At 43.9% G+C, this 23829-nt stretch overlaps 1 protein-coding gene across 1 annotated transcript in view; it reads right to left on the bottom strand.

Annotated features, from left to right (window-relative positions):
* COL5A3 (collagen type V alpha 3 chain) overlaps positions 1 to 23829 on the bottom strand; it is a 196262-nt gene that overhangs the window by 7906 nt on the left and 164527 nt on the right. The window contains exons 42-59 of the mRNA XM_083180418.1: positions 23738 to 23791; positions 23599 to 23652; positions 23468 to 23521; positions 20597 to 20650; positions 19752 to 19859; positions 19354 to 19407; positions 19196 to 19249; positions 14603 to 14656; positions 14470 to 14523; positions 14271 to 14378; positions 13664 to 13717; positions 13230 to 13283; positions 10959 to 11066; positions 10807 to 10860; positions 10420 to 10455; positions 4943 to 4996; positions 4081 to 4336; positions 859 to 971 (exon numbers count right to left, since the gene is read on the bottom strand). Of these exons, the coding sequence (XP_083036544.1) occupies positions 859 to 971; positions 4081 to 4336; positions 4943 to 4996; positions 10420 to 10455; positions 10807 to 10860; positions 10959 to 11066; positions 13230 to 13283; positions 13664 to 13717; positions 14271 to 14378; positions 14470 to 14523; positions 14603 to 14656; positions 19196 to 19249; positions 19354 to 19407; positions 19752 to 19859; positions 20597 to 20650; positions 23468 to 23521; positions 23599 to 23652; positions 23738 to 23791 (1377 nt within the window). The remainder of the gene's footprint in view (positions 1 to 858; positions 972 to 4080; positions 4337 to 4942; positions 4997 to 10419; positions 10456 to 10806; positions 10861 to 10958; positions 11067 to 13229; positions 13284 to 13663; positions 13718 to 14270; positions 14379 to 14469; positions 14524 to 14602; positions 14657 to 19195; positions 19250 to 19353; positions 19408 to 19751; positions 19860 to 20596; positions 20651 to 23467; positions 23522 to 23598; positions 23653 to 23737; positions 23792 to 23829) is intronic.

Here is a 23829-nt window from a genome sequence, read left to right as displayed (position 1 = left end):
CAATCAGCATCCGGCCAGTCTTTTCAAATTCAACAGCGCTTCCCGCCCCCGCCGACAAATAGTGCTTCGCCGCTTCGGGCTCCTACCTACCGCCACCGCCGCCCTGATCCCCTTCCCCAGCGAGGATGGTCGGATCCCCGCTACCCGGCCACCATCTTTCCCATTAGCGCTATTTGCCGGTGGGGCGGGAAGCGCTGCTGCATTTGAAAAGACTGGCCGAACGCTGATTGGCTGAATTCAGCCAATCAGCGTCTGGCCAGTCTTTTCAAATGCAACAGCGCTTCCCGCCCCGCCAGTTAATAGCGCTTTGCCACTTCAGGGCAGGCTCCTAGCTACCGCCGCTGCCCTGATCCCGCTGCCCGGATCCCCCAGCGAAGATGATCGGATCCCCGGCCGCCGGAAGTTGACTGGCTGCCGCACGGAGCCAGAGAGGTGAGGGTTGGGGAGGTGACTGTGGGCTCCTGGGCAAACTAATTTGGGGGGGGGGGGGGGTCCAGTGAACTAGGTTGCCCAGGGGCCCTTCCTAATGTTAAGACGGCCCTGGCAGGGCCCTCCTACCTCCAAGTCTGTCTGTTGTTACCCAGTTTGTTTTATCGCTGTCTACCATTGTAAAGCGCAATGGAATCTACTGCGCTATATAAGAAATTGTAAATAAATGAATAATGATAAATGTATGATATATGGTATGTATGATGTATACTATATATATGATATGCTTGATGCAAGGTATGTATGATAAGTATAATGTATGATATGTATGATGTATGTATGTATGTATGATGCCCCAAGGTAGATTGAATGGATTTAGATAAAGACATACTGTAGGAAAATTAGCACCTCTTTTTTTGTTATACTGACCGACTCAAACTTTTTGTCTGGGAACAGACAGGTTTCCCCACCAGCTGTGAAATTGCAGAATACTTTGAAGGCATCTCTGTTACAGCCCTGGTTAGGATCAATCCAGTAGTCTCCTATAATGTAAACATAGAATATACAATAACACTCATTTATCCTATTAACTCATATATCTCCGTATATCTCCTGCTGTTCCTTTATATATCCTGTCCCTATATATACTCCTATTACTCCATATACCCTCTCCCTATATCTATTATTACCCCATATACCCTCTCCCTATATCTCCTCCTATTACCCTATATACCCCCTCCCTATATCTCCTCCTATTACCCCATATACCCTCTCCCTATATCTCCTCCTATTACCCCATATACCCTCTTCCTATATCTCCTCCTATTACTACATATACCCTCTCCCTATATCTACTATTACCCCATATACCCTCTCCCTATATCTCCTCCTATTACCCCATATACCCTCTCCCTATATCTACTATTACCCCATATACCCTCTCCCTATATCTCCTCCTATTACTCCATATACCCTCTCCCTATATCTCCTCCTATTACCCCATATACCCTCTCCCTATATCTCCTCCTATTACTCCATATACCCTCTTCCTATATCTCCTCCTATTACCCCATGTACCCTCTCCCTATATCTCCTCCTATTACCCCATATACCCTCTCCCTATATCTCCTCCTATTACCCCATATACCCTCTCCCTATATCTTCTCCTATTACTACATATACCCTCTCCCTATATCTACTATTACCCCATATACCCTCTCCCTATATCTCCTCCTATTACCCCATATACCCTCTCCCTATATCTACTATTACCCCATATACCCTCTCCCTATATCTCCTCCTATTACCCCATGTACCCTCTCCCTATATCTCCTCCTATTACCCCATATACCCTCTCCCTATATCTCCTATTACCCCATATACCCTCTCCCTATATCTCCTCCTATTACCCCATATACCCTCTCCCTATATCTCCTCCTATTACTCCATATACCCTCTCCCTATATCTCCTCCTATTACCCCATGTACCCTCTCCCTATATCTCCTCCTATTACCCCATTTACCCTCTCCCTATATCTCCTCCTATTACCCCATATACCCTCTCCCTATATCTCCTCCTATTACCCCATATACCCTCTCCTTCTATTACCCCATATACCCTCTCCCTATATCTCCTCCTATTACCCCATATACCCTCTCCCTATATCTCCTCCTATTACCCCATGTACCCTCTCCCTATATATCCTCCTATTACCCCATGTACCCTCTCCCTATATCTCCTCCTATTACCCCATATACCCTCTCCCTATATCTCCTCCTATTACCCCATATACCCTCTCCCTATATATCCTCCTATTACCCCATGTACCCTCTCCCTATATCTCCTCCTATTACCCCATATACCCTCTCCCTATATCTCCTCCTATTACCCCATATACCCTCTCCCTATATCTCCTCCTATTACCCCATACACCCTCTCCCTAGATCTCTTCCTATTACCCCATATACCCTCTCCCTATATCTCATCCTATTACCCCATATACCCTCTCCCTATATCTCCTCCTATTACCCCATATACCCTCTCCCTATATCTCCTCCTATTACCCCATATACCCTCTCCCTATATATCCTCCTATTACCCCATGTACCCTCTCCCTATATCTCCTCCTATTACCCCATATACCCTCTCCCTATATCTCCTCCTATTACCCCATATACCCTCTCCCTATATCTCCTCCTATTACCCCATATACCCTCTCCTCCTATTACCCCATATACCCTCTCCCTATATCTCCTCCTATTACCCCATATACCCTCTCCCTATATCTCCTCCTATTACCCCATATACCCTCTCCCTATATATCCTCCTATTACCCCATGTACCCTCTCCCTATATCTCCTCCTATTACCCCATATACCCTCTCCCTATATCTCCTCCTATTACCCCATATACCCTCTCCCTATATATCCTCCTATTACCCCATGTACCCTCTCCCTATATCTCCTCCTATTACCCCATATACCCTCTCACTATATCTCCTCCTATTACCCCATATACCTTCTCCCTATATCTCCTCCTATTACCCCATACACCCTCTCCCTAGATCTCTTCCTATTACCCCATATACCCTCTCCCTATATCTCATCCTATTACCCCATATACCCTCTCCCTATATCTCCCCCTATTACCCCATATACCCTCTCCCTATATCTCCTCCTATTACCCCATATACCCTCTCCCTATATCTCCTCCTATTACCCCATAGACCCTCTCCCTATATCTCCTCCTATTACCCCATATACCCTCTCCCTATATCTCCTCCTATTACCCCATATACCCTCTCCCTATATCTCCTCCTATTACCCCATATACCCTCTCCCTATATCTCCTCCTATTACCCCATATACCCTCTCCCTATATCTCCTCCTATTACCCCATATACCCTCTCCCTATATCTCCTCCTATTACCCCATATACCCTCTCCCTATATCTCCTCCTATTACCCCATATACCCTCTCCCTATATATCCTCCTATTACCCCATGTACCCTCTCCCTATATCTCCTCCTATTACCCCATATACCCTCTCCCTATATCTCCTCCTATTACCCCATATACCCTCTCCCTATATATCCTCCTATTACCCCATGTACCCTCTCCCTATATCTCCTCCTATTACCCCATATACCCTCTCCCTATATCTCCTCCTATTACCCCGTATACCTTCTCCCTATATCTCCTCCTATTACCCCATACACCCTCTCCCTAGATCTCTTCCTATTGCCCCATATACCCTCTCCCTATATCTCATCCTATTACCCCATATACCCTCTCCCTATATCTCCCCCTATTACCCCATACACCCTCTCCCTATATCTCCTCCTATTACCCCATATACCCTCTCCCTATATCTCCTCCTATTACCCCATATACCCTCTCCCTATATCTCCTCCTATTACCCCATAGACCCTCTCCCTATATCTCTTCCTATTACCCCATATACCCTCTCCCTATATCTCCTCCTATTACCCCATATACCCTCTCCCTATATCTCCTCCTATTACCCCATATACCCTCTCCCTATATCTCCTCCTATTACCCCATATACCCTCTCCCTATATCTCCTCCTATTACCCCATATGCCCTATATCTCATCCTGTGATATTACTTACCATCTGTGATATTACTTACCATCTTTATAAGTAGGATGACACAGTTGAAGTTCTTTACATGATCTTCCTGGGCTGTCTTTGGACCCCACAGGCCACCTCATCTGTTCCACCTCCACCTTAAGAGACCCTAATGTGGCATAAACTTCTTCCATTCCATCAGCCATATAATCGGGTGATGCTTCATCGGCCTGTTGACCATCAGAGTATCGCCGCCTCTTCCTGGTTGGTTCATATGTGTCGTATGGAAGAGGCTCTATGATTTGAGCTGGGCGACCCTGTCATGAGATATACAGGCTAACAGTTAAAAAGATGATTAATTACAAGCCAACAATAGCTTTAGCCATGTAGAATATCCGATACCATGAGACAGAACTTCAACACTTGTAAAAATGGAGTTATTACACTATGGGATTCCATGTAATAAATACTAAACATGATGGATTTTGCACTTCTGGACACCCTCCATGATATAATCTACTCCACAAAAATAAAGAGGCATTCCCTAGAAGATACAGCCACTGGTGACTTTCCATCAGCTGGTCTGATGGCCATAAGATACCGGGCAAAAAGCAGGAAAGCCAAAAGTCGGTATTTGAGGTTGGTGGGTTTCTTTAGAACAACCGATTCGAAATGACAGGTCACACTGGACTGATCTACGAGATAGGATGAGCATCGGGGACACCTGAGCTACTGTCGCTGCTGATACCAACCCCATATGTCCAGGACGGTAGCAACTGGTAATGTCTATGCCCCATGTGCAGGTTTGGCCAACACTTTGTACCCATGGTCCCTGCTAACCTAGTTCAATATAAGTTCCAGCTTGGTGGAGTAGCTCTCTGGCCTCATACTACTTTACAAAAAGTATTAGCTATATGACTTACCGGTGGCCCAGGAGGTCCTGGTGGTCCTGTATCTCCTCTGATGCCGATTCCACCCTGGAGAAAGAACACTGATTAGACTCCTAATCTAATATAATTGCTTGGGGGTTCTTTTTGATATGAATGAAATTATAAATGTACACCTTATTCCCATGCAGAAGCTTAATTCTGCATCTGACCGCCTGGTGACCAGGCGGTTAGTGATAGAATTAAACAAAGAGAAACAGTGGTCCATAGGTAGTGGGCCACCGTTCAAAAGAAGAATTCCTTTTTGGAAGCACACTTTTGAAAGAGTAAGGATAATGTTAAATGAGTGAGATAATACTTAACTTTTATTTCCAATTATTTTAAAATATTGATAACTCTATAATTTCATGTGTTGCACAATTTGCCATGAAGAGTTAAATAAGTAAAAGTGAAAAAAACAGACAAAATGGCCACTCAAATTTACTATATATTTCTGTCGACACAATGGCAAATTTTAGCATGTAGTATTGTCGACACAGTGGCAGTTAGTGGTGTTATTAAATGATCATATACGGTAAGTATATGATTAATTAGGGTCCTTAATAGGCCCGGCTGATGACAAGTCCAGAATCTGTGAGAGGTTTATACTGCTAGCACATCTTATATACCAGAGAGAAATTTTTGGTTAAGCTAGGTAAAAACACTTAATCACAGACATACCCGTTGATAGTACATATAATATTAGTACATAAACAAAAAATGAAACCATTAATGGCATATCAGGTATCATTAAGGGTTGGGAAAGCGAAAGTACAGTGAGATAGATTCAATTCTTTCTGCTGCCCAATGTCTTCACAAGTAGGAGCGGACAGAGGGTGAGAGAAGAAATTGATGCACTGATAGAAAAACAGCAAATGAAAAGAGGACACTTCTGTAAGTGGTGTTAGGTCCACCCTGGTACTATAGCATTGCGGGGCGGAAATGCGCCACCAGAAAGTCTCTCTTCCACGGAAAAAGAAAAAAGAAGAAAGGACAATAATACTGAAGACAATAATATTTTGTTCTTCAATTGGGTGAATTCAGTATGTGTGGATGTTTTAAATCTGATTACGACAACAAAAAAATGATGGATTAAATCTCTTGCTGCAGCATTTATTAATAGAATGTATAAAAGTCGAAGTGCTGACGATTGTCAAAAAGCAGGGTATAGTTGTTCTGTCTACATCAATGTGTGTAGTCGACTTGGCAATTAATGTACCAATAATTTGAGACAATGAATCAGGCTGTTATAGCAAACCATTAAGACATATATATTGCTGCTTTGATTTATTAATTAAAGTGTGTCAATGTCAAAGTACTGATGACTGCCAAATAACAGGATATGTCGACACCAATGTGTGTAATTGGCTTGGCAATCACTGTATCTATAAAGCAAGATTAAATCCTGACCTACTATCTAGCAGTGTAGGTTGTTTAATTATAGCACGATGCTAAAACATTATTAGCAACTAGGTGGCAGGGTATAATCAAGCAATAAACCTGTGTGTTGGGTTGACAGAGAGTCACACAAGTTAATGGGAAGGGTAAATCTAACCCAGTATCCTAAGGTGTAGGCTTCTTAATCAGATTAAACAGCAATTATTGTCAGATAGTGAATATGTATAAATACCGCATAAATGAAATAAGGATGTGGCCCAAATCAATAAACAATATCAGAAAATTTGCAGGTATAAAGATAAATCGGTAATGGGCTGTACAAGAAGGAAGGGGGAGAACAGTGTTTGATTGCAGGGATCAATTACCGCCGACCCGTCATCTATGAGCGGACGGGAGGTGATAGAAATGAAGCCGGCACACTGTGAGAAAAGATAAGGAGCGGTGTGCGGGGACGAACGCTGTATGCGGCGTTAGGTCTGCCCTGTTACCAAAGTAGAGCAGGACCGAGATGCGCCGCCAGCGTGTCCATCGCACCCTATGAAAGAAGCAGTGAGAGGGAGGATACCTGAGATACCAGCGGGTAACTGGAGCAATGTCAGGGCTGTCAGTGTCCCGATGCTCGGGGAGCTACTGCAGCCTGGTCAGCACTGTCAGAACGCGTTTCACCACGTGGGCTTGATCACCTGAAAGGTGACATCGGGACACTGACAGCCCTGACATTGCTCCAGTTACCCGCTGGTATCTCAGGTATCCTCCCTCTCACTGCTTCTTTCATAGGGTGCGATGGACACGCTGGCGGCGCATCTCGGTCCTGCTCTACTTTGGTAACAGGGCAGACCTAACGCCGCATACAGCGTTCGTCCCCGCACACCGCTCCTTATCTTTTCTCACAGTGTGCCGGCTTCATTTCTATCACCTCCCGTCCGCTCATAGATGACGGGTCGGCGGTAATTGATCCCTGCAATCAAACACTGTTCTCCCCCTTCCTTCTTGTACAGCCCATTACCGATTTATCTTTATACCTGCAAATTTTCTGATATTGTTTATTGATTTGGGCCACATCCTTATTTCATTTATGCGGTATTTATACATATTCACTATCTGACAATAATTGCTGTTTAATCTGATTAAGAAGCCTACACCTTAGGATACTGGGTTAGATTTACCCTTCCCATTAACTTGTGTGACTCTCTGTCAACCCAACACACAGGTTTATTGCTTGATTATACCCTGCCACCTAGTTGCTAATAATGTTTTAGCATCGTGCTATAATTAAACAACCTACACTGCTAGATAGTAGGTCAGGATTTAATCTTGCTTTATAGATACAGTGATTGCCAAGCCAATTACACACATTGGTGTCGACATATCCTGTTATTTGGCAGTCATCAGTACTTTGACATTGACACACTTTAATTAATAAATCAAAGCAGCAATATATATGTCTTAATGGTTTGCTATAACAGCCTGATTCATTGTCTCAAATTATTGGTACATTAATTGCCAAGTCGACTACACACATTGATGTAGACAGAACAACTATACCCTGCTTTTTGACAATCGTCAGCACTTCGACTTTGATGCATTCCATTAATAAATGCTGCAGCAAGAGATTTAATCCATCATTTTTTTGTTGTCGTAATCAGATTTAAAACATCCACACATACTGAATTCACCCAATTGAAGAACAAAATATTATTGTCTTCAGTATTATTGTCCTTTCTTCTTTTTTCTTTTTCCGTGGAAGAGAGACTTTCTGGTGGCGCATTTCCGCCCCGCAATGCTATAGTACCAGGGTGGACCTAACACCACTTACAGAAGTGTCCTCTTTTCATTTGCTGTTTTTCTATCAGTGCATCAATTTCTTCTCTCACCCTCTGTCCGCTCCTACTTGTGAAGACATTGGGCAGCAGAAAGAATTGAATCTATCTCACTGTACTTTCGCTTTCCCAACCCTTAATGATACCTGATATGCCATTAATGGTTTCATTTTTTGTTTATGTACTAATATTATATGTACTATCAACGGGTATGTCTGTGATTAAGTGTTTTTACCTAGCTTAACCAAAAATTTCTCTCTGGTATATAAGATGTGCTAGCAGTATAAACCTCTCACAGATTCTGGACTTGTCATCAGCCGGGCCTATTAAGGACCCTAATTAATCATATACTTACCGTATATGATCATTTAATAACACCACTAACTGCCACTGTGTCGACAATACTACATGCTAAAATTTGCCATTGTTTCGACAGAAATATATAGTAAATTTGAGTGGCCATTTTGTCTGTTTTTTTCACTTTTACTTATTTAACTCTTCATGGCAAATTGTGCAACACATGAAATTATAGAGTTATCAATATTTTAAAATAATTGGAAATAAAAGTTAAGTATTATCTCACTCATTTAACATTATCCTTACTCTTTCAAAAGTGTGCTTCCAAAAAGGAATTCTTCTTTTGAACGGTGGCCCACTACCTATGGACCACTGTTTCTCTTTGTTTAAGTATATTAGTACTTAATTCCTGGGAGCACCTCCAACACTAAATCTGTTGTATATATACAAGCATATTATTTGTTTAGTTGGTTCTATAATTCACATGTAACTACTTGTGTCCTGTGCAGGATACTATTCCTATTTGCTACCGGTTAGTGATAGAATATGGGTTTTGTATTTCTAGCCCAGTAAAATTCCTTGGTGAGACCAATCATGCACATTTCTATTTCCAAGGCTTTGAGGATTTTACTTGGATATCTATGTTCCAGACAATGATATTACAAGAGTACTCACATACATAGTACCAACTTCTCATGTTTTCTGACCAATATATACTGGGGATATAAGTCTCATGAATGTGGACAAGGTAGACTGCCTGAATCCACCTTCCCAACAGCAGTGGTTTGGGGGGAACTTCAATTATAATATTGGTTATTACAGCACATGGGCCTGATTCTGATTCCAAAGTAAAGCATTAAAAGAAAGAATCTTTGGGACTGATTCAGACCCGTTTGCTAAGCTGCGTACACTCGCAGGCTAGAGAACAGTTCAGCACTGCCAACCGCCCCCTAGCTATCATGCAAGGGGATGTGCACGAGAACACATCCCCACGCATGTGGCCAAATAAAAGTCAGAACTGACTTGCATTACATTCGGAGATTGGCAAAAAGGGGGCGGGTGCGGTTGTCAGCCGCCTGCCTGTGTTCCCAGGTGAATGCCCAGCATTTTCATGGTGGACACCTAAAAAACCCTGGGTGTTCCCCTGCAGCCATCCTCTGCCCGCCTCCGGCCCTTCCCTTAGTGTGTAAACACCTTTATTAGTATGATACTTGCCGAAAGCGTTCGCACAGGGGGTCTGCACATGCGCATAGACGCACATGCGCAGACCCCCACCATCGGACACTTGGCCAATTTTGGACCCAGCCGAATGGGTCTGAATCGGCTCCTTCATGTCTGGCACAAACCATGTTGCCACGCAAAGGGAGGGATTCAGTACAGAATCCCGATGCCGGAATCCCGACTGCCGAAATGCCGACAAGGGGGGGACGTGGATCGCCCCCCCTTGAGGGCTCGCTTCGCTTGCCACGCAGCGGGCCCGGTGCCTCGCTGTGCTCGGCACACTAATTTATTCTCCCTCCAGGGGTGTCGTGGACACCCACGGAGGGAGAATTTGTCGGGATTTCGGCAGTCGGGATTTTAACTGCATCCCAAAGGGAGATATACATTTATATTATTTGTGTGCAGGGTAAATACTCACTGCTTTTGCATGTAGCCCACACATGTTAGACAGCTTTACGTTTACACTGCACATTAGATTTTAGTTTGAACACACCCCACCCAAATCTAACTCTCCACCTGCAGTGCGACATGGTTTTGCCTAAGTATTTGCTTTTTTGCTTTACTTATAAACATGAATCAGGCCCCTGGTGCTAAATACAAGAATTCTAAAGACTTGATGGACAGCCCAAGCATTACTATATGTAAAAATAACTTCATATTAGTTAAGTAGGTGTGAATAATTGTAATTAGATATTAGCACACACTGTATATGAGATACTATTAAAAGATACAACTTACCGTGTTACCTTTTGATCCTTTCTGCCCTGCAGGACCCTGGAAAATGATTTAAGATTTATTAATATTTCCTACAAAGTCGGGTTCCCTGGCACATCTACAACTGATACTAATGCAGGCCTCTGAGGTCACTTCCTGCACTGTGATTCTTAGTTACCCATCCACCATCGTGGTTACCCATACAGTATATCCCAACAGATCTAAAGCGGATGAACATTCATACCGGTCTTACTAATGAAACGTCAGCACCACACTCTAACATTCGTTCACCAAAGCCACACCCCCCACAATTCCCTAAACCGCCCACATCTGTCCCAGATGGAATGAGTTGTTATACAATAAACCAAATGCCCCTCTGTGTGTTCCACCAATAACTGGAAAATACATTACCGATAGGCCGCTGGGTCCGGGTGGTCCATTTGTTCCTAGTGGTCCGCCCATGCCCTTGAGGAGGCAAAAGGAACAAATTATTGGTGTTTGTAATAAGTCAGGTTTTAGCAATAGATGGGTTTATGCTATCATCATAATCAATTGGTACGTACAGGGTCACCCTTAGGTCCTGGTACACCTTGGATTCCAGCTGGTCCTCTATCTCCTTTCTCTCCCATCTCTCCTGGAGGTCCAATTAAACCAATAAGTCCAGCATGGCCCTGGAGTGAAGGAACATATTAATAAGTGTATGGAAATGTGGCAACAAAGAGTTGCCCAACCTGGATACAAAACTTGTGGAGAACACCAGTGATACTATATCTACTGAGACACAAGTAAAACCTATAGATGCATTTTGTGCCATCTTCCAGGATAAATTGCATAATGTTCCAATGGATTTATTGACAACAAATTTCTAAATAGAGGATATTCGGGAGAGTGTAGAAAAAATCAGGTGTTTATTGAGTTGGGGGAGTGCTGTGAGTGGTAGACATGTGGACCTAGTTAGGTATGCAGATCAGGCTTTATGGTCCCAAAATGTAGGTGAGAGCCACTGTGTGTATGGAAATATCTGCGTATGTTTGGCTGTAAGCAGAGTTTTTCACTACTTAGCGGCCTGCCCTGTACCAGAAACATATTCACTCAGATCCTGCTTAGCGCACCTAGGGCTCCCACAGCATACATGTGACCTAGGGCTCCCACAGCATACATGTGACCGAGGGCTCCCACAGCATACATGTGACCTAGGGCTCTCACAGCATACATGTGACCTAGGGCTCCCACAGCATACATGTGACCGAGGGCTCCCACAGCATACATGTGACCTAGGGCTCTCACAGCATACATGTGACCTAGGGCTCCCACAGCATACATGTGACCGAGGGCTCCCACAGCATACATGTGACCTAGGGCTCTCACAGCATACATGTGACCTAGGGCTCCCACAGCATACATGTGACCGAGGGCTCCTGCAGCATACATGTGACCTAGGTCTCCAGCAGCATACATGTGACCTAGGGCTCTCACAGCATACATGTGACCTAGGGCTCCCACAGCATACATGTGACCTAGGGCTCTCACAGCATACATGTGACCTAGGGCTCCCACAGCATACATGTGACCGAGGGCTCCAGCAGCATACATGTGACCTAGGGCTCCCACAGCATACATGTGACCTAGGGCTCCCACAGCATACATGTGACCTAGGGCTCCCACAGCATACATGTGACCGAGGGCTCCTGCAGCATACATGTGACCTAGGGCTCCAGCAGCATACATGTGACCTAGGGCTCCAGCAGCATACATGTGACCTAGGGCTCCAGCAGCATACATGTGACCTAGGGCTCCAGCAGCATACATGTGACCTAGGGCTCCTGCAGCATACATGTGATCTAGGGCTCCCACAGCATACATGTGACCTAGGGCTCCCACAGCATACATGTGACCTAGGGCTCCCACAGCATACATGTGACCTAGGGCTCCCGCAGCATACATGTGACCTAGCGCTCCCTCAGAATACATGTGACCGAGGGCTCCTGCAGCATACATGTGACCTAGGGCTCCAGCAGCATACATGTGACCTAGGGCTCCAGCAGCATACATGTGACCTAGGGCTCCAGCAGCATACATGTGACCTAGGGCTCCAGCAGCATACATGTGACCTAGGGCTGCCATAGCATACATGTGACCAAGGGCTCCCGCAGAATACATGTGACCTAGGGCTCCCACATCATACATGTGACCTAGGGCTCCCGCAGAATACATGTGACCCAATCACTGACTGAATCAGCTGTCTAGACCCTGTAAACTCATTTTAAACATTGCCCTTATTTATTAGATAGCCTTAAACTCAGCGGAGGAAATTTGCTAAGATTGATAGGTAGGAATGCACCTATTCGTATCCATTCAATATTAATTATGGCCGGAAACCCCACATCGGCCAATTCGGGTGCACAAATTAGTAAACCATCGATAGAACTGGGCCGTATACGGATATGGATATATACTGTATATATATATATATATATATATATATATATATATATATATATATATATATATATATATAGAGTTATATCACTATATAATTTACAATCATTCGTACTGGTGAATTCATCTGTGAATTCAGCATAAAACACAAATCCGTATCCTGCTGAAGCCTGCATAGATCGGTCAGATCCGTGCAGGCTTCTGTGAATCAGGCCCACAGTCATATCACATAGGACTCAACCACCCTGAATGAATTGACACTTTCTCAGTACTGAGAGCAGACTGCCACTGAGAGAACCAATATCTGTAGCTCTGACAACAGAGGCATGGTAGCAGGAGAGCTGGGCCCTGGTCCAAATATCTTATTCTGCAATGATAGAACATGAGGATCTTACCTTATCCCCCTTAAATCCAGGATCACCTTTAAGGCCAGGTAGTCCGGCAGGGCCCTACGGAGACAAGAGAGTCAGTTCTGTCTGTATGAAGTCACAAAATAATACTAACAATGCAAAATATGTTTTATACCACCATCTGTGTGTACAATACAGTATTTGTGTGCATGTGTGTATAGTATGTGCACACTGTATGTGTGTACACAGTATGTGCGTATGTGTACAGTATATGCATATGTTTACATGTGTGTGTGTGTACAAAACGAGCATATGTGTATGTGTGTAGTATGTGTGTTTGTACAGTGTGTGCACGTGTAAATGTGTGTGTGTTTGTTTAGTATGTGTGCGCAGTATGTGTGTGTGCGCAGTATGTGTTGTGTGCGGTATAGCACAGATTACCTGTACCCCTGCTATATTTACTGATTGCTGATACTTACCATAGGCCCAGGAGGTCCTGTTTGACCAGGTGGCCCCAGGAGTCCTGGTTCCCCCTGTAATGATAGATATATGTTGGAATTAATACATTTGTACACATTAGGCTATGTACGGTATACAGATAAGGCTATGTACCATATACACATAAGGCTATGTAATGTATACACATAAGGCTATGTACGGTATACACATTAGGCTATGTACAGTTTACACATAAGGCTATGTACCGTATACACATAAGGCTATGTATAGAACCCAGGCAAAATACCAACATGGTTTATATTAGAGATGAGATCACCATTTGTAAATTGATTCCATTGGAAAAGTAATAGGCTACATTCTCATTGTAAGGGGCCATATGAGTGGAGATAGGGGTCGCCAAAAATTGCTGCACATGTACACATAAACTAACCATCTCCTGACCAACAATTCATGGGGATAGACCAGGTCGCTATTCGCTCCAGAGTGGTAACAGCTAAATGTGTCCAATTTGGGAACCCTCACATCTTGGGTCACTTGAGGCCAGAAGACATATCAGTGTATGGGCAGCATAACAGTATATTACAGGTAGTTCTGATAACATTAAAACTCTACTCTATGGTCACTTACAGCACGTCCTGGAATGCCCCTCAGACCCTGAGATCCAGGTTTCCCAGGTGATCCTTGTGGTCCCACTGGTCCTGTCTTTCCTATGAATCCTTCAGTCCCAGGCTCCCCCTGTTAAACATAAATATAATGAATATTCATTAATAATATCCTGTGTTATAAAATAATATGTTATAAAACGTCATTGAGGCTCTAGTCATACCTTTGCTCCTTTTTCACCTTGCCGACCTTCTTTGCCTGCTTGCCCCAATTGGCCCTGAGCAAAATGAGACTTTCAGAACATTCTGACAGAGGAAGAGGCATCTAGACACAGGACTAATGACACCGGGACTTACCCTTCTCCCAGGTGGACCTGGTGGTCCAGGTTCTCCTGAGGGTCCAGCAGGTCCCTGTAGTAAACAGAACATGGAATTGTAGCATTAGCTTGATTGAGTAAGCTAGTCATGAGTCTGCCTTCCAGTAAGTGACACTATCCTCCAGTGAGTGACACTATCCTCCAGTGTGTGACATTATCCTCCAGTAAGTCAAATTATCCTCCAGTAAGTGACACTATGCTCCAGTGAGTGACACTATGCTCCAGTGAGTGACACTATCCTCCAGTGAGTGACACTATCTTCCAGTGAGTGACACTATCCTCCAGTGAGTGACACTATCCTCCAGTAAGTGGAATTTCCACAAAATTAATTATCCTGTTTACCAATGCGTAACATTATCTTCCAGTGGGTGACAATGTATTCATATGTAAAAGACTTCCATTGACTGGCATTATATGCTAATGAATATGTCTGGCTTCCAATAACTGGCATTACATGCTAATGAATAAGCTTTACCTCTAATGACTGGCATTATATGCTAATGAGTGAGCCTTACTTCCAATGACTGGCATTATATGCTAATGAGTGAGCCTGTCTTCCAATGACTGGCATTATATGCTAATGAGTGAGCCTGTCTTCCAATGACTGGCATTATATGCTAATGAATATGCCTGCCTTCCAATGACTGGCATTATATGCTAATGAATGAGTCTGTCTTCCAATGACTGGCATTATATGCTAATGAGTAAGCCTTATTTCCAATGACTGGCATTATATGCTAATGAATGAGCCTGTCTTCCAATGACTGGCATTATATGCTAATGAATGAGTCTGTCTTCCAATGACTGGCATTATATGCTAATGAATGAGCCTGTCTTCCAATGACTGGCATTATATGCTAATGAATAAGCCTGCCTTCCAATGACTGGCATTACAGGATAAAGAATGAGCCTGCCAATCAATGAGTAGCATTGTAATCTAATGAAGAAGTCTGCCTTCAAATGAGCAGCTTTACATGATAATGAATGAGCCTACCATCCAATGACTGTTATTGTGATATAATGAAGAAGTCTGCCTTCCTCTTAATGGTACTGTAATCTGGTTATTGAAGGTCCATATTAGTAAATGGCAATGTCTTCTGGGTTTTTTTGAGACTTCCATACTAATAAGTGAAACAATTCTAATTAGGTGCCCATACCCAGTAAAGGGTACAGTACAATATTGTGTAATGTGTACACACAATGTGTTGTAAGATGCGCACTCACGTGATATGAGATCCTACGATAATGATATGTGCATAGCATCACACAATATGTTACCATCAAGCCTACTGTACATGCAGGACTATCATACAATGTCACATTAGTGCGTATCTTACAACACATTGGGGCAGATGTACGAAGCAGCGTTAAGTGCTTAAGTAGCACTTAACGCCACTAATTGGACTTTTTAATGTTTTGGGGAAATGTATGAAAGGGGCTTTTAACGCCCCCCTGAGGCAGCCCTGAACTTAACGTTTAGGTGCTGTCCTCCTGCTTAAAGTTATGAGCTTTTACGTCGCAGGCAATGTATTATTGCCTTCCCCGACGTTAAGCCCGCTGTTTCTCTTCGCCAGCCTCAGGCTGGCGTTAGGTGGTTTTTAACCCCCCCCCCCCCTCCTCGCTATAGCTTCCGGAGCTATCCTGCCACCGCCGCATCTCCTCCCATGCCGACACCAGTAGACAGCATGTTGCTGCTGCCGGCTTCCCTGCACCTCTCCCCCCATTCCATTTATTTAGTTTTGCCGGTTGTTTTTTTTTTTTTTGTTGCTCCTCTCCCCCTCTTCGATCCGCCAGCATGCCGACAATTGTCTCCTGTCAGCATGCTGGCACCGGCGGCTGTTGTCCCACTCCAGTCCCCCCCCCCCCAGCTCTCCGATCGCGCACGTAGGGACCCCGCTGTTTTAATATATGTGCCGCAGGGTCCCCAAGAGAGCGGGGATGCGGCGGGAGGGTTGCCAGAAATAATATTTAAAACACCGGGCGGGCAGATGCTGCTGTCTCTACTTGCTAGCGGAGAGCCGGAGACGCGGCGGGAGAGCTGTCACCTGTGAGAAATCACATTCAAAATACCGGGCGGCCAATGATTGGCTGAGAGCTAAGAGAGCTCAGCCAATCATCGGCCGCCCGGTATTTTGAATGTGATTTCTCACAGGTGACAGCTCTCCCGCCGCGTCTCCGGCTCTCCGCTACCAAGTAGAGACAGCAGCATCTGCCCGCCTGGTGTTAAATATTATTTCTGGCAACCCTCCCGCCGCATCCCCGCTCTCTTGGGGACCCTGCGGCACATATATTAAAACAGCGGGGTCCCTACGTGCGCGATCGGAGAGCTGGGGGGGGGGGGGACTGGAGCGGGACAACAGCCGCCGGTGCCAGCATGCTGACAGGAGACAATTGTCGGCATGCTGGCGGATCGAAGGGGGGGAGAGGTGCAGGGAAGCCAGCAGCAGCAACATGCTGTCTACTGGTGTCGGCATGGGAGGAGATGCAGCAGCGGCGGTGGCCGGATAGCTCCGGAAGCTATAGCAGAGAGAGGGGTCCCTGTGGTGATGTGGATTAACTCGGTGGGGTCCCTGCACTGCATTGGAAATAACTAGTGCTATCCCCCGGGCGGCGGCGCGGGAAGCGCAGCTGGGTTTGAAACCACTTGCTGCACGATGATTGGCTTGAGATTCAGCCAATCATCTTGCGGCAAGTGGTTTCAAAACCAGCTGCGCTTCCCGCGCCGCCGCCCGGGGGATATCACTAGTTATTTCCAATGCAGTGCAGGGACCCCACCGAGTTAATCCACATCACCGCACGGACCCTTCTGACCGCGGCTTCCACGTATTGCCGCACGGATTCCCTGCCAGCTACAATAGCTGGTGGGGTGATTTTTAACTTTTATTTATTTATTTTACTGATAGATTATTTTGCAGCCTACCGAGGGGGACGGGGGCAGCTGCTGCGGGCAGGGGGATGGTGGCGGCTGCTGTTGCCAGGGGAAACGGCTATCATGCAGCGGCTGGGGGTCACAAGAAGCAGCAGCCGAGGGGCACGGGAAGCTGCTATTGCAGGCATACAGAAGTGGAGAAGAAGCAAGACGCGGTCAGAGGTATAGGTGTTGCGGGCAGGAAAGCAGCTGCTGTGGTTGGTTGGTAGGACGAGGGAACAGATGCCGCGGGCAAGGATACAGTAAACAACAGAAAAAATAAAGTAAATTACATTTTAGCAACCAATTAAAAACAGAGAAAACTACATGTGAATTAAAGGGCCAAAGGAATCATGGGTTATTTAAAAAAGACATGCGCATTGCAGAAGGAAAGGAACGTAAAAAGAGAAATGCAGAAGAAAGGACAGGTGAGTTAACGATTAGCGTTAATCACTAACTAGCTGTTGATACATAAGGGGGAAAAGGCTGCCCACTTCTCCACGTTATGGCAGGAGAAGTGGGAAACGAAAAATATCAAACGTTAAAGGAATGTTAATACATCTGCCCCATAGTGTGTACACATTACACAATATTGTATATTGCATAGTGTACATAAGATATTGCATGTCTGGGAGGGCAAGGGAAATGATATACTATATCTTATCATATCCCATCTTTCTAAAAGTGTGCATAGCCTAAGACTGTTTGTTAATGAGCGTGTGAACAAGTGTGTCTTCTTTACATTGAATGACATTGCTGTCCAATGAATGAAATGGAGTAAGTATTATCTTTTCCTACAAGTAAGAGACCAGACATGCCATTATCTTCCTTGAGACTGGTCTTATGGCTAAGTGATGTCATGTCAGGGCCGGAATTTTTTTTTTTTTTTAGCTAAAGGTTTTGTGCATGGGAGTGGGGTAGTGCTGCAGCTTCAGATATCTGCCTAGGTGACAATGATTAATGGTGCTGAGCATGGGTTGCCAAGGCACACTGACTGCACAAGTGTGCGGTGCATTACTGGGAGTTGACTAAGTCCCATGACACTTTGCACAAGAGGGCAGAAGCTGAGAGGTGTGTTGAGCTCTGATTGGTGGAGCTTATTACATGATTCTCAGGCCCATGGAGGACAGCAGCAGCAGCAGCCTAGTCATGGGAGGGTTTTTAATCAGAGGCAGCACTGGGACTGTGAGGTCTCCTACAGTCCTGCAGAGTAAGGTGCAGAGGGACAATCATAGGCTTTTTATGTGGTATGTATGTGTGTGTGTATATATATATATATATATATATATTATATCTCCCCCCTGCAGTTACCCATTGACCAAGTCCTGAATGGACGAAACGCGTTGGGCCGCGGAGTTATACTATTTGTGGCGTTCATAAAGGACATGAAATAATATTGATTAAATTTTATCTTCTGGAAAAACTTCTAATAAATGTAAATTTGTTTTTAACTTTATATTTGATTCATTGTATGTACATAGCCACTAAGTGGTGATTCTATTGACCAAGTTTATACTGCCTTTACTCTGTGTTTTGACAGTGTAATATTCTCCCATGCAGTTTGCGGCCAGTAATGACAAGTGCAAGGGGGCCCCCCTGTCTAAAGTGCCCCTGGCCCCCCGAAGGCTTAATCTGGCACTGTGTCATGTTGGCATAAATACTCACAGGATTGCCACTTTCTCCAGCGTCCCCCTTCGCTCCAGGTATTCCATCAACTCCCTGTATAGAAAGCACAAGCCTTGCTATATCACACATACAGTAAAACAGAGCAAGTCAACACCAGCCTACTGTCCAGTGACTTCAACAGAACAAACAAGACTTACCGGCCCACCAGCCTCTCCCCGAGGTCCTGCATCTCCCGGAAAACCAATTGGTCCCTAAAATGAATAGATATGTCCATTAACCAAAGAGAGATTAGTGTTTAATAACCAAGATGTAATGGATGAGACAAATCATGGCTTCTTTTAAACTAGCAAATATGTTTGACGAATAAGGATATATCAAGGTTTTTACGTTGTCCTAGGCTGTCACCATGGATCATCATGGAATGAAATAAATAGTAGTATAAGCAGTAACTAGTCTAGCCATGTACAAATACAACATATACAGATGACCCACATAGGAGTAAAATTATCTGACATATGGCAGAGTACAGATTATTGAGAAACCCAAGTAGATGAGTTCTTATATGAATGTATTATTGTGCACTTGTGGAACTCACTGGGTTTCCCTTGGGTCCATCTTCTCCTGAACGTCCCTTTTTACCAGGAGGACCAGCTGCACCAGAAGCTCCAGATTCCCCCTTCTCACCAACATCCCCTTTGCCTCCCTAGAAAAGTAAAAACATTTAGTTATTTTGCTGTAGATAGCCAAACAAATGTTATATATTGTATGTCCTCATCTTACACTGTATGTCCTCATCTTATACTGTATATCTTCATTTTACACTGTATATCCTTATCTTATACTGTATGTCCTCAGCTTTCGCTGTATCGCCTCACCTTACACTGTATCTCTGCATTTACAAGTTCTTCTTGATATTCAACCAAGTCAATCCCAAAATGCACACAATTCAGAATTATTAATGTTTAATCCCTGTCCCATTTATTAGTTATTTTGTGCCATTATTCTATTTTTAGGGTAAATTATAAAGCATACAGTTGGGCAAATTCTGCTCAAATGTCTGTACTGCAATGAAATGAATGAGGACTAGGTGGATGGTTAGGTCTAAGGTGATTGTATGATGTGCAAGTTACATATAAAAGTCGGTTGACCAATGAGTGGGGTGCTTGCCCGGATAATAATGGCAGCTGCAGTGGAGTAAGAAGCAGACTGATTAATGGGCAGGGGATTGTGTAAGTGACAGTAGCTTCAATCATTCCGTAAAAATTAACCTATCAGTGTGACGACCATCGACCCTGTTGTAGGTGGTCAGTGGTGTGTTCCTGAAGAATAGTGGGGTGTAGACATACATACATCAGCTTGTGACCCTATTCGGTCTGTCCATTATATATGACACATGCTCCAATACCCTCCATTCATCATCTTACTCTCCCACCTACTCACCGAGGGACCTGATTCTCCTGGTTGTCCTGGATCTCCGCCCTCTCCGGCTTCTCCCTGAATGAGCCAAACAGGAGAAGCTCAGTAGATAATTTATAAAGACATAATAATTATCTTTATAGCTTCAAGCAATTGGTTTCTGACTGATATTGTTATGAGAACAATATATGATAAAAACATCATGAATACAACTGGATGGTTTCATTTTGCCTTGTTGACTTTTTCTCAGGGATTTCAAAATGGCTGACATTACTAAAAGAAGTGATTATTGGGCTGAACATATGCAGAGACATAAGCAGTGTGCTATTTACAATCTAAATGGGGTAGAATTGGGTAAATCAGATTTGGCAAAGGACCTAGGAGTCCAAATTGACAAGAAACTGCGGTGCATTGCTCAGGGTCATGTAGCAGCTTATAAGGCCAACAAGATACTATCCTGTATAAAAAGCACAGGGCTGCAACTAAGAATATTGGGGCTCGGGACTGAATTCCACTCCGGCCCCCGCCCTCACCTCCCCCCTCCCTTCACTTACCGCCCGACTCCTGCTCCCTCAGCCCCTCCTCTTGAAGGCAACAGGCCCCAAAGCACAGGCTTCTTAAATGCAGGATGCCTGTGGCCAATTAAAATGCAGCACCAGCTGGTGAGCCAATCAGAGCTCGTGTACCAGCAGCCACCCTGATTGGCTAACGGTACACAAGCTCTGATTGGCTGAAAAGCCGGTGCAGCATTTTAATTGGCCGCCGGCATATCCTGCATTGAAGAAGCTTGTGCTTTGTTCAGTGCACTGAAAGAAGTGGAGGCAGTCAGGGGGAGGGGGGGGGGGGTGTTTGCAGTGTACTCACAGCACCCCCCTATCGACGGCCCCTAAAAAGAGGCATGAAAGCTAGGGACACCAAAATAATTATGCCACTGTACAAGGCATGGGTTAGACCTCATATAGAATTTGCAGTACAATTCTGGACTTCTCACTACAAAAAGGACATTATAGAACTGGAAAAAGTCAAAAGAAGGGCAACCAAGCCAATAAAAGGGTTGCAGTCATTAAACTATGAGGACAGATTAGCCAAATTAGGAATGCTTGTGCTGGAATAGAGATGGAGAGACATGCTTAGCATGTACAAATATATCAGGGTACATAGGTGGGCAATAAGCGGCCCTCCAGATGTTGATGAACTACACATCCCAGCATGCCTTGCCTTAGTTTTGCTATTTGGCCATGCTGCAACTGATGCAAGGTATGCTTGGATGTGTAGTTCATAAACAGTTGGAGGGTCGCTTATTGCCCACCACTGGGACAGCATAACAAAGACACCGGCATGTGCTCAGGCTGGAGGAGAGAAGATTTCGTACCCTCAGAAGCAAAGGTGGTCAGGGCAGTAAAAGTATGGAACCCTCTTCCAGAAGTGGTGTCGGCAGACACAATAAATACATTGAAATTAAGGTTGGACAACCATTTTTTGAATAAAAACATCCAGGGGTACAACCGATAAACACTATTTAGCCCAAAGTGGGATTTAACAGGTCTTGCAAAAGGTTGAAATTGATGGACGGAAGTCTTCTTCCAACCTAAACTACTATGTTACATTCCATAGATTGATTTTTACATTTGATCATTATTTCTTTGTAAGGATATCAATATGCTTATCCCAAGCATGTTTAAATTGCTGTACTGTATTTGCCTCTACCACCTCTGTTGGGAGGCTATTCCACTTATCCACTACTCTTTCTGTGAAGTAATTCTTCCTCAAATTTCCCCTGAATCTTCCTCCCTCTAGTGTCAGTGCATGTCCTCGTGTTCTGCTGCTCCTCTTCCTGTGAAGAATGTCTCCCACCTGTACCTTGTTAAAGCCCTTGATATATTTGAAAGTTTCTATCATGTCCCCCTTTCCCTTCTCTGCTCTAAACTATACATGTTAAGATATTTTAGTCTTTCCTGGTATGTTTTGTGATGTAGGCCATGCACCATTTTAGTTGCCCTTCTTTGTACAGTCTCTAATGTATTTATATCCTTCTGGAGATATGGCCTCCAGAACTGATCACAATACTCTAGGTGAGGTCGTACCAATGACCTATACAGTGGCATTATTACTTCTTTCTTTCTACTGCTGATACCTCTCCCTATGCAACCAAGCATCTGACTTGCCTTCTTCATTGCTTTGTTACATTGCCTACCTGCCTTTAAGTCCCCTGAAATAGTGACACCTAGATCCCTCTCTTCCTCAGTAGTTTCCATTATAGTGCCATTTATACTATATTTAGTCTTTGGATTTTTGAGACCCAAGTGCATGATTTTGCATTTTTTGGCATTAAACTGTAGTTGCCATGCTCTTGACCATTCCTCTAATCTACCTACTGTAGATCATCAATCATTTGCTTTACCCCTCCTGGTGTATCTACCATGTTGCATACCTTTGTGTCATCTGCAAAAAGGCACATTTTACCCTCAATTCCATTTGCAATATCACCAATAATACATTCTTCATATTATCCTACACATTTTATATCTTAGTCTTTACATTCAGTATATTGTCCTACACATTCCATAGATCACCCTTTACATTATTCTCATTGTCCTACACATTCTATACAGTATCTTACTCTTTACAGTAATTATATTGTCTTACACATTCCATAGACCATCTTAAAACATTATTCTTATTGTCCTAAATATTCCACAAATTACTTTATACAGTCTTCATATTGTCCTACACATTCCTTAGATCACCCTGTTTGTTTGGGTTTTTTCTTCATTTTATTTACTTACATATTCCATAGCTCATTCTGTATATTTCTCAAAGTGTCATTAATATCCAGCGTTTCTTCAGTTATTCTGCACAAATCTTAGATTGTCCTGACACCAATTACTAACTCACCTTTTCTCCCACAGCTCCCGGTTGCCCCACACCACCTGGATTTCCTTGGGGGCCCTGAAAAGTTAAATACAAGAGGTCAGTTTGGTGTAATTTCTTTAATTTTTATATACAAAGTAAGATAATATACTTACATCACCACCATTAGGACCCATGGGACCTCTAGGACCTACTGTTCCAGGTGGACCCTGTAATGAGATAATAACATTTATGATAAACTCAAAATGTCGAAAAAGGTCCTTTTCTCATATCGATATATAGTATTGTACATACCATTGGTCCAACATATCCACTCTCCCCCTTCTCTCCTGGAGGTCCAGGCATACCCTGTAATGAGATAGGTGTTGTAATGTTACAATGAAGAA

This window comes from Crinia signifera, chromosome 4 (genome assembly GCF_055691185.1).
Source record: "Crinia signifera chromosome 4, ASM5569118v1, whole genome shotgun sequence".
NCBI classification, from domain to species: domain Eukaryota; kingdom Metazoa; phylum Chordata; class Amphibia; order Anura; family Myobatrachidae; genus Crinia; species Crinia signifera.
This window is presented reverse-complemented; position numbering and strand designations above follow the sequence as displayed.